General features: G+C 37.4%; 1 protein-coding gene across 2 annotated transcripts in view; it reads right to left on the reverse strand.

Annotated features, from left to right (window-relative positions):
* LOC117332682 (rabphilin-3A-like) overlaps positions 1–12,597 on the reverse strand; it is a 105,409-nt gene that overhangs the window by 8,491 nt on the left and 84,321 nt on the right. For both annotated transcript variants that reach the window (XM_033891680.1, XM_033891681.1), the window contains exons 12-16: positions 11,900–12,009; positions 8,590–8,713; positions 7,333–7,490; positions 6,806–6,887; positions 3,794–3,890 (exon numbers count right to left, since the gene is read on the reverse strand). In XM_033891680.1, coding sequence (XP_033747571.1) covers positions 3,794–3,890; positions 6,806–6,887; positions 7,333–7,490; positions 8,590–8,713; positions 11,900–12,009 — 571 coding nt within the window. The remainder of the gene's footprint in view (positions 1–3,793; positions 3,891–6,805; positions 6,888–7,332; positions 7,491–8,589; positions 8,714–11,899; positions 12,010–12,597) is intronic.

Genomic DNA, 12,597 nt, shown 5'->3' on the forward strand with positions numbered 1-12,597 from the left:
GACATTTTCAGCACATTTTTTCTCACAAAACAATGTATATATATATAAATTGAACTTTTTAACCACAATTTAATTCATCTCCTTAAAAAAGAAGTAATGAATGGACATTTTCAATGATACAATTATTATGAAATTAAAAAAAAAATGGTTTATTTGCATTTTGGTTGCCATGGCAACCACTTATTTAATTAGAAAAAAAGCACTTACAGTTCTTTTTTGTAATAATTTTGAATCAAAGAAATGAACTCTTCTTTCACTGATTCAATGTTGAACACTTCAACAATTTTTACTTTGACACATTTTGATATGGTCACCAAAAATATTGAAGTTGCAGATATTAACAAAAAATAGTAATACTTAGCATAGAAGAAAATGAAAGAACACAAAGCTGAAATCAAAAGTGTCATTATGAGAGTTGCTGTAGATTTTTGTTCCTAATGACTGTAACTTAACTAAATTGAGATGTAAGGCGGATTTCTTCTACAGACTTTATAATGTTGACAAATTAGGCCTACTGGGGTATTAAAGACACAGTCACCTTTGTGACAATTGTATAAGAGTTATCCCCCTTTTTGAACACCTTCTCAGTGGATTTCTGGGAATGCATACTCTGTTTCTCCACCCTTTTCCCAGAAACAGTATAAGCATTGACAAAGTATACCTATATAGTATGGCTTTCAACTTCAAAATATCTTGTCCTTGCCTTTATGAGGTAATGAGGTATACCACGCTTTATTTTTAGGTCACCTGACACAAAGTCTCTAGTGACCTTCATGTATTCTAATCGCCTTTTGCTACATTTTCCACTTCTCCAAAACTGCCATAGGCAGGAAGCTTTCATGATCAAAGGTCAACCAAAATTGTGAATTATATATGGTCACCCCCCCCCCCCCCCACCACCACCACCAGGGGCCTGAGAAACATAATTGAAAAGGGTCAAAACAACTAAAATTTCACAAAAAAAAATTCTCAAGACAGAAATAGGGTAGAATCAAAGACTCTTCATAGGTGAAAGTGTCTGAGGTACTTAACCAAAATTATGAATTTCATGAGGTAATATTTACTATAGTTTATATAGGAAAATCACATGTTTGACTATCATTTGTTTGAATTCTATTGAAATTCATTCTAACTTGGTAATGGTTAACATTATCAGCTTTGGATGACAGCTTGATGGTATGTACATGTTTAGCCTGACTGACCCCCTTGGCTGATGGGTGGAGTCAAAAAGGGTTGAATAAACTAAAATATTGCAAAACTCTGGTGACCATTAAGGACCTCGGACCTTGTATATGAAAAAAAGCAATGTGAATGGATTTCAGGCATGATAGTTTTTATTGTAATGGCTGCATCCATGGTTGTGAAGTATTGGTTTTTGTTTAGAGATAGAAAAGACATTAATTATCCTGTAATTAGAGTAAAACCCAATATTACATGAATCATAAAGTGATTTTATCTCAGATATACCTCAAATGTGTCAAAAACTAAAGTATTGTTTAGTAATCAGTGGTCACTGGACAGAAATTCACATTAATTTGGCATTTGACCTTAAAGTCAAGGTCAACATTATCATTCGGTGATAAAAGTACAAGTATATAGAAGCTTAAAAAAATATTAATCAGTGATTGTTAATTTGAATTGCTGTAGAAGTACTTTTGGTTGAATTTTGAACATTCCAAATTTATAAGTGTATATAGCAGTATAAAATAGAAAAGCGTTCCTGCTGAGTACCCAGAAATAATCCCAGACTCTACCTCGTAAGTCTATATTTATGTATGATAGTATCCATTTACAGGTGAAATACCTCTGTAAATTGTATGTCTATCATGCTACATGTACATCTCTGGGTGTAAATACATTGAAAAAATAAGCAATTAAAATATCTGTACACATCCCTTGCTCTGAGTGAATTTGGTTCCTGCAGTCTGTAGGTTTTACAGACAGCAGGAACCAACCTCTTGGTTGTGAAAATTAATAGTTTGGGTAAATATTTTATATTACTTTGCAGTCAAATTCAACCATATTCAATATTTGTTCCATGTACGTCTTCTTAGACACCAATGATTAGAAGATGTCAGCCATTTCTGGCACATTTTGTTTATAATAACTCTTCGATTGCAGATAATCCTACTATTCAAATGAACATACACTGTATGTCAAAACAATCTTAATTCTGTTACTGGGATGAATATGTTAGATTTTGAAATAGCTATCCGAAAAAATATGCGCAGGTTATTTTGGCCTTAATTTGTGATTTTCCTTTTTTTTTTTTTAGGTTTTTTTATTTGGTTACCATGGTTTTCACAGGTCTGAAAAACAGAGAAGAATAAGTTCACTAAATTTTAACAACTGTATTATAATTGAAAATATTGTACAGATTACAATTATGTATACTTTTGTATAGTTAATATTACAGGAATAACCGGTTGTTACATATATTTAAAAAACATGTGCCTAAATATTTTTTAGAATTAGGAACTTTTACTGATTACTGCTGAGTAGCAATTTCCTCACAATTTCACTGTACTTTTAGTATACCATCGAAGGGAAATTCTATACAAACATTATTTTAACCGATTCCCATGTCTAAAAAGAAGTTCATGCCTTTTCAATTACCATAACTGTCTAGAATGCTGTGAACTGTGGTATCCATCTTTCCATGTAAACAATGAACTTTTTGTACCTTTCACCAAAGAGTTCCAACAGGGGAGATAACTCGTCCCTCTCAATAGCTTAGATTTAATGGCAGTACATGTAATACTAAATCCTCTTTTTTTACAATCTACAACCTCGATGAAGCTAATGATTATACATTATATTTTCTGTACTTAATGTTGCATTATAATCAAAAGAAAAATTGGCTGGCAAATGACTAAGAAAAAAAATAGCAATACTTTTATCACCTGATATCCCTATTTAAATAGGTAGTATATGAGACAATTTATATTATACGGGCTAAAAGTCTTGATAGATGTTATACTTTTCAGTCTGAAATTATTATATGATATGCACTAAGTAACTATAAACTTAAAAAGTAAAAAAATGTAAAACCAGAAATTTATAATAAATTAATTTCTTTAAATATTGTAATATCCCACTGAGTCTGATTGGGTTTTTTAAAGACTTGTCGGTTTCCATGGCAACGGTGATAACTTTGATACTTGATACCTATTTTCTTGCATGATATTACATTTAGACCAACATATGTAAATTTGAAGCATTTTGGTAATTTTGACACTTTCCATATTTTGCCAAAATTGCTCGATGCTTGCTGACATCCACTCTTAAAACATTTGAAATGAAAAGTGAAAGAAGATTTACTGATAATACATCACCGAGTAAAGTATAAAATCTCTTATATAGGGAGGGCTGGCAAATATTGAGGGGAAATGTTATACAAGGCAAAAAGTGTTATCTCCGAAAGTAGTGGAGGTAGATTGTAAAATGTGGAAATGTTAAACAAAGGAAAAGTGTTATCCCCGAAAGTAGTGAGAAGCAGATCATAAAATGTGGAAATGTTAAACAAAGGAAAAGTGTTATCCCCGAAAGTAGTGAGAGGCAGATCATAAAATGTGGAAATGTTAAACAAAGGAAAAGTGTTATCCCCGAAAGTAGTGAGAGGCAGATCATAAAATGTGGAAATGTTAAACAAAGGAAAAGTGTAAATCCGAAAGTAGTGAGAGGCAGATCGTAAAATGTGGAAATGTTATTCAAGGCAAAAATTGTTATCTCCGAAAGTAGTGAGAAGCAGATCGTTAATTGTGGAAATGTTTAGACATGACTTATGACTTACCTATGAAGTCGTTAGCCTTGCCGATGTCCTTATCCCACACCGTGATCTCTAGAGTCTTCTTCGCGAGTTCTGGCAGTTTGATCTCGTACAGGAAATCCTGTAACATGATAATGTCAAAATAAAACAAGAGATCCCAGAGGGATCTTGGCGCCCACCATTGAATGATCTTCATAGGTTCCATGTCAGATTGATCTTTTCTCTACTTTTCCCTTCATTTTACTAATCTGTGCAAATTGAGACATCCCTCCAGTACTTTTCAAACAAGGGAATCCTAGCTATATAAGAAATTTGAGATTTAACGATAATGGCTGTTTGTTTGTCAGGTTGTTTTCAGGACAGACTGGTCCAAAAATGCAATACAAGGGACCAAGGGGAACCTACTTATGAAATTTGAGAAAGATCCATTCAGTACTTTGAGAAATAGCGATAACAAACTTCAATTGTCAAAATCCAAGATGGCTGCCTGTCGGCCATGTTATTTTTAGATCGGTCTCAAAATGCAATATGCATAACTAGGCACCAAGGGGAACCTTCATATGAAATTTGAGAAAGATCCATTCAGTACTTTCTCGGAAATAGCGATAACAAACTTCAATTGTCAAAATCCAAGATGGCTGCCTGTCGGCCATGTTGTTATCCGATTGGTCTCAAATCGCAATATGCATAACTAGGCACCAAGGGGAGCCTACATATAAAATTTGAGAAAGATCCCTTCAGCACTTTCTCAGAAATAGCGATAACAAACTTCAATTGTCAAAATCCAAGATGGCTGCCTGTCGGCCATGTTGTTATCCAATTGGTCTCAAAATGCAATATGCATAACAAGGCACCAAGGGGAACCTTCATATGAAATTTGAGAAAGATCCCTTCAGTACTTTATCAGAAATAGCGATAACAATCTTCAACTGTCAAAATCCAAGATGGCTGCCTGTCGGCCATGTTGTTTTCCGATTGGTCTCAAATCGCAATATGCATAACTAGGCACCAAGGGGAACCTACATATGAAATTTGAGAAAGATCCATTCAGTACTTTCTCGGAAATAGCGATAACAAACTTCAATTGTCAAAATCCAAGATGGCTGCCTGTCGGCCATGTTGTTATCCGATTGGTCTCAAATCGCAATATGCATAACTAGGCACCAAGGGGAGCCTACATATGAAATTTGAGAAAGATCCCTTCAGCATTTTCTCAGAAATAGCGATAACAAACTTCAATTGTCAAAATCCAAGATGGCTGCCTGTCGGCCATGTTGTTATCCAATTGGTCTCAAAATGCAATATGCATAACTAGGCACCAAGGGCAACTTTCATATGAAATTTGAGAAAGATCCCTTAAATACTTTCTCAGAAATAGTGATAACAAACTTCAATTGTCAAAATCCAAGATGGCTGCCTGTCGGCCATGTTGTTTTCAGATTGGTCTCAAAATGCAAAATGCATAACTAGGCACCAAGGGCAACTTTCATATGAAATTTGAGAAAGATCCCTTAAATACTTTCTCAGAAATAGTGATAACAAACTTCAATTGTCAAAATCCAAGATGGCTGCCTGTCGGCCATGTTGTTTTCAGATTGATCTCAAAATGCAATATGCATAACTAGGCACCAAGGGCAACCTTCATATGAAATTTGAGAAAGATCCCTTCAGTACTTTCTCAGAAATAGCGATAACAAGAATTGTTTACGGACGGAGGGACGGACGGAGGGACGGAGGGACGGACGGACGGAGGGACGGACGGACGGAGGGACGGACGGACGACGGACCACGGACGCAGGGCGATTTGAATAGCCCACCATCTGATGATGGTGGGCTAAAAAATGTACCAAATCTCTGTATTGTAGAGATGGGAAGAGTTTTACTAAATAACCTTACCTCATTATACTCTGGGTTGATGACTGACGGGTGGGAGGAGGTTTACTGATAACCCTACCTCATTATACTCTGGGTTGATGACAGACGGGTGGGAGGAGGTTTACTGATAACCCTACCTCATTGTACTCTGGGTTAATGACTGACGGGTGGGAGGAGGTTTACTGATAACCCTCTGGGTTAATGACTGACGGGTGGGAGGAGGTTTACTGATAACCTTACCTCATTATACTCTTGGTTAATGACTGACGGGTGGGAGGAGGTTTACTGATAACCCTACCTCATTGTACTCTGGGTTAATGACAGACGGGTGGGAGGAGGTTTACTGATAACCCTCTGGGTTAATGACTGACGGGTGGGAGGAGGTTTACTGATAACCCTCTGGGTTAATGACTGACAGGTGGGAGGAGGTTTACTGATAACCCTACCTCATTGTACTCTGGGTTAATGACAGACGGGTTGGAGGAGGTTTACTGATAACCCTCTGGGTTGATGACAGACGGGTGGGAGGAGGTTTACTGATAACCCTCTGGGTTAATGACTGACAGGTGGGAGGAGGTTTACTGATAACCCTACCTCATTATACTCTGGGTTAATGACTGACAGGTGGGAGGAGGTTTACTGATAACCCTACCTCATTATACTCTGGGTTAATGACAGACGGGTGGGAGGAGGTTTACTGATAACCCTACCTCATTATACTCTGGGTTAATGACAGACGGGTGGGAGGAGGTTTAGTGATAACCCTACCTCATTGTACTCTGGGTTAATTACAGACGGGTGGGAGGAGGTTTACTGATAACCCTACCTCATTGTACTCTGGGTTAATGACAGACGGGTGGGAGGAGGTTTACTGATAACCCTACCTCATTGTACTCTGGGTTAATGACAGACGGGTGGGAGGAGGTTTACTGATAACCCTCTGGGTTAATGACTGACGGGTGGGAGGAGGTTTACTGATAACCCTACCTCATTGTACTCTGGGTTAATGACAGACGGGTGGGAGGAGGTTTACTGATAACCCTACCTCATTATTCTCTGGGTTAATGACTGACGGGTGGGAGGAGGTTTACTGATAACCCTACCTCATTGTACTCTGGGTTAATGACAGACAGGTGGGAGGGGGTTTACTAATAACCCTACCTCATTGTACTCTGGGTTAAGTGTTCGCTTCTTCACAACTGTTTTGAACTTTGACTTCTTGTCTCGATCAGGTTTTAAGTATCTGAAACATCAAAATGTACAAAAGAGATATCTGGGTAACTCGTTATTATTGAAACTGTCGTAATAGTCAAGAACTATTTGTCATTGTGTTGTTTGATATGGTGACATAACTCTATGTAAGAGTTAAATTCTCTGTATACAGATGGAGATATGCTGTTAACCTGTAATTTTATCCTATTTTTATGATTTTTGACCAATTAGGACTCAGCTAATTACATTTTCTTTATTATATTATTTCTATTTCAAATAATGTAGGTGCACCAATCTGTCATGGATGCACTAATCTATTCAGATTTGTAAGTTGGAAAAATATGAACTTGTTTGTACTTAATATGTTTCCAGTAACATTCGACATAGTTCCTTAGAAAAACATGTACATATCGTAACGTATTTTGATATTAAAGAAATGATAATTTAGGAGCTAATTTTAATAAACAGAAACTCACAATTTGACGTAGGGGTCAGAGTAACCGTTACTGTCCATGGCTGCCAACTCTACACAGCGAACCACACCTACAGCAAGAGCCTGTTTGACCGAGATGTATTTTAGGGACAGCAAGATTTTCCCTCGGTCATTAGATAGTAGGTCATCGTCCTTCTCCAACTGTAACAACACCATCGGTCAAGATACAGGATACTTATATACTGTAGACCTGGGAGTTATCGCTATATATTGACAGTCATCGTATATAGTGTGAACCTAACTACCCAGTGATATATAATAAACACAAATGTATAGAGAAACGTTTAGCTGTATAATAATGTTTACTACGGTGTTCACACGGAGATGTTCTCCTACTGGGCGTTGTTAGATCTTGTATTTTAGTGTATCGTAGAAGAGTGGAAATTATTATTCTTGTTATTCCATGGATTAAATTTTCTGCGACAATGTCAATGACCCAAGAAATAGTGAAAATATCATCCCTGTCAAAATAACTGGCTATACAGTGATATTTTAATATCATTTCAATAGTTAATTGATCTCAAAGGTTCGAAGCACTGTGAGGTCCACTACCGAAGTATTACATGACATTCAGTGCTGGTTAAATGACCAATATAAACTGTGTTGATTGATAACTGACCGGTTAAATGACCAATATAAACTGTGTTGATAGATAACTGACCGGTTAAATGACCAATATAAACCGTGTTGATTGATAACTGCTGGTTAAATGACCAATATAAACTGTGTTGATTGATAACTGCTGGTTAAATGACCAATATAAACTGTGTTGATTGATAACTGCTGGTTAAATGACCAATATAAACTGTGTTGATTGATAACTGCTGGTTAAATGACCAATATAAACTGTGTTGATTGATAACTGACCGGTTAAATGACCAATATAAACTGTGTTGATTGATAACTGACTGGTTAAATGACCAATATAAACTGTGTTGATTGATAACTGCTGGTTAAATGACCAATATAAACTGTGTTGATTGATAACTGCTGGTTAAATGACCAATATAAACTGTGTTGATTGATAACTGACCGGTTAAATGACCAATATAAACTGTGTTGATTGATAACTGCTGGTTAAATGACCAATATAAACTGTGTTGATTGATAACTGCTGGTTAAATGACCAATATAAACTGTGTTGATTGATAACTGCTGGTTAAATGACCAATATAAACTGTGTTGATTGATAACTGACCGGTTAAATGACCAATATAAACTGTGTTGATTGATAACTGACCGGTAGCTGTTTCTCCAGGTACACATTAAAATGTTTGGTCTGTCCAGCACGAAGTCGCTTCAGTGGTACACGTGTCTCCCCGATAAAGTCGTAACCAAAGGCATCCTCGTCTAATACAGCCAGTCTGAAATACACAACGGAGATTTGTTTACAGTATATTTTTATGTTTATTTCTTCATATTTTTTAGATAGATTTTTCGATGAAAATTTCTTATCATTGTCATGAACAAGGGCCCAATGGGCCCAAATCGCTCACCTGCAATGCAGTGATCTTTTCATATATGGATCCTGCAGTTATTTGAAAGCATGCTACAGGACCAATATAATAATGTCTCTCTGCACTTTGGCTTTTCACTAAAAGTCATTCAAAGATTTAGGCATACTTGATCGACGTGACCTTGAATGCGAGTCAGGGTCATTCATTTGAACAAACTTGGTAGCCCTTTACCCCAGCATGCTACAGACCCAATATTAACTCCATGGGACTCTTGGTTATTGAGAAGGAGTCGTTTCAAGATTTTAGCCTTTTTGACTCCTGTGACCTTGAATGAAGGTCAAGGTCATTCATTTCAACAAACTTGGTAGCCCTTTACCCAAGCATGCTACAGACCTAATATCAACTCCCTGGGACTCTTGGTTATTGAGAAGAAGTCGTTTAAAGATTTTAGCATTTTTGACTCCTGTGACCTTGAATGAAGATCAAGGTCATTCATTTGAACAAACTTGCGAGCCCTTCACCCCAGCATGCTACAGGCCAAATATTAGGTCTCTGGGACTGTTGGTAATTGAGAAGAAGTTGTTAAAAATTTTAGCCTTTTTGACCGCTGTGACCTTGAATGAAGGTCAAGGTCATTCAATTGAACAAACTTGGTAACCCTTTACCGCAGCATGCTACAGACCCAATATAAACTCCCTGGGACTCTTGGTTATTGAGAAGAAGTCATTTTAAAATGTTAGCCTTTTTGACTCCAGTGACCTTGAATGAAGGTCAAGGTCATTCATTTGAACAAACTTGGTAGCCCTTTACCCCAGCATGCTACAGGCCAAATATTAGGTCTATGGGACTGTTGGTTATTGAGAAGAAGTTGTTTAAATATTTTAGCCTTTTTGACTCCTCTGACCTTGAATGAAGGTCAAGGTCATTCATTTGAACAAATTTGGTAGCCCTTTACCGCAGCATGCTACAAACCCAATATCAACTCCCTGGGACTCTTGGTTATTGAGAAGAAGTCGTTTAAAGATTTTAGCCTTTTTGACTCCTGTGACCTTGAATAAAGATCAAGGTCATTCATTTGAACAAACTTGGTAGCCCTTTACCCCAGCATGCTACAGACCCAATATCAACTCCCTGGGCCTCTTGGTTATTGAGAAGAAGTCGTTTAAAGATTTCAGCCTTTTTGACTCCTGTGACCTTGAATGAAGAGCAAGGTCATTCATTTGAACAAACTTGGTAGCCCTTTACCCCAGCATGCTACAGACCCAATATCAACTCCCTGGGCCTCTTGGTTATTGAGAAGAAGTCGTTTAAAGATTTCAGCCTTTTTGACTCCTGTGACCTTGAATGAAGAGCAAGGTCATTCATTTGAACAAACTTGGGAGCCCTTCACCCCAGCATGCTACAGGCCAAATATTAGGTCTCTGGGACTCTTGGTTATTGAGAAGAAGTTGTTTAAAGATTTTAGCCTTTTTGACTCCTGTGACCTTGAATGAAGGTCAAGGTCATTCATTTCAACAAACTTGGTAGCCCTTTACCCCAGCATGCTACAGACCCAATATCAACTCCCTGGGCCTCTTGGTTATTGAGAAGAAGTCATTTAAAGATTTTAGCCTTTTTGACTCCTGTGACCTTGAATGAAGGTCAAGGTCATTCATTTGAACAAACTTGGGAGCCCTTCACCCTAGCATGCTGCAGGCCAAATATTAGGTCTCTGGATCTGTTGGTTATTGAGAAGAAGTCGTTTAAACATTTTAGCCTTTTTGACTCCTGTGACCTTGAATGAAGGTCAAGGTCATTCATTTGAACAAACTTGGTAGCCCTTCAACCCAGCATGCTACAGGCCAAATATCAACTCCCTGGGCCTCTTGGTTATTGAGAAGAAGTCGTTCAAAGATTTTAGCCTTTTTGACTCCTGTGACCTTGAATGAAGGTCAACGTTATTCATTTGAACAAACTTGGTAGCCCTTCACCCCAGCATGCTACAGGCCCAATATTAGGTCTCTGGGCCTTTTGGTTATTGAGAAGAAGTTGCTTGAATGGAAAAGTTGACGCCGGACGGACGGCCGGACGGCCGGACGGACGGACGACGGACGGACGACGGACGCCGCGCCACGGCATAAGCTCACTTGCCCTTCGGGCAGGTGAGCTAAAAACTGTTATGAAAGCTTTTTCTCCTTATGATGTTTAATTTTTGTTGGATTTTTTCTCCCTTTGCCTGCCGTGATTTGTCAGTTTGTCTTGACTTTAACACGTTTGTGATATTGGTTTGTTTGGTTGGTAACTTATTCTATTGATTTAAATTTGGTTTGTTTGTTTTTGTGTAACGTCCTATTAACAGCCAGGTCATTTAAGGACGTGCCAGGTTTTGGAGGTGGAGGAAAGCCGGAGGACCCGGAGAAAAACCACCGGCCTGCGGTCAGTACCTGGCAACTGCCCCACATGGGTTTTGAACTCGCGACCCAGAGGTTGAGGGCTAGTGATAAAGTATCAGGACACCTTAACCACTGCGGCCCAGCTAGGTTATAACACATTTGTGATAATACATCTCTCTAGTGGGATAACTGATTAAAATCATGACATCAAATAATTCTCATGAAAATGACACATTCTATTGGCAATATTTACCATGATCATATCAAGAGGGTAATCCTAAGAGACATGTATAATCACAGCCATCAATCTCCAGGTACAATCATAATCATTTTAAAAGGTCAATTAATCAAATGAATCAAAATCCAAGCTTTTGACCAGGATTAGACAATATAATAATCACAACCTAAATTTTGTTTCTTTTTTAGAAGATAGTGGGTCGCCAAACAGTGAAAGGTTTTATAGCAACAAAAATAAATTAATGTCATGTGACATCAAAGTCTGAGCTAGTTTTGTATCACCAATAATTTCTCTTGGTATACCATTTCTGTTTTCTAAAAAGAAGAGTTCCATATAATAAAAATAAAACATCTTGATTAGTCAATAAGATATACATGTAATTCTTCATGTCAAAGTGAAGGTTTTTCCATCCGGTACCCACGCTTTTCAAACCAGTGAGACAAAGAGAAGATTCCGTGGGGGCCGACAATGAGTTTTTCTTACCTGAGTGTTTTCTTGAGCATGTCATCTTCGGTGATTCCGTAGTAGGTTAGGGTCTCGTTCCACTCGGGGTTCAGTGTCTTGTGGATGGTTTTAGTTCTTAGTTTGTTAGACTGAAATCAAATTTCAACAAAAGGCTCAATAGACCTGTACTGCCCATTTGTTATGAATATTGTCAAGTGAAGTATCTCTTTAACTTAAACACCAAATTATTACAATTCAATATCTCTTCAGAAACTGGTACACATTAAATATCACAATTTAAATATTCAGGACCAAATAATTTCAAACATTAACAAAGTTGACACATGTGACATTTAAAGTACATCAAGGTCATTTATTTGAAAACATGTGATAGGTCTTTATCTCGATCATCAATTTTGGGAAAAGATCATGATCAGGACATTTAATATGGATGTTGAAAAGAAGCAATCTAAAAAGTAAAGGATTTTAAATCATTTGAACCCTGTGACCTTGTAACTTAGTAAAGTAACTAATTTCAAAAATATTTGTGGTCAAGGTTTCCATTCTAGAATGCTACTGGCCCATAATATGGCAATGTGTGTACCTCTTGGTCAGTTATGAGAATATTCTACACATTTGATCCCTATGACTTTGAAAGTAGGTCATAGTCATATTTCATAGCATGCAGCTGTATGGCCCAGTATCACCTATATCAACCTTGGCCTCCTGGTTATTGA

Source organism: Pecten maximus, chromosome 8, assembly GCF_902652985.1.
Source record: "Pecten maximus chromosome 8, xPecMax1.1, whole genome shotgun sequence".
In the NCBI taxonomy this organism is placed as follows: domain Eukaryota; kingdom Metazoa; phylum Mollusca; class Bivalvia; order Pectinida; family Pectinidae; genus Pecten; species Pecten maximus.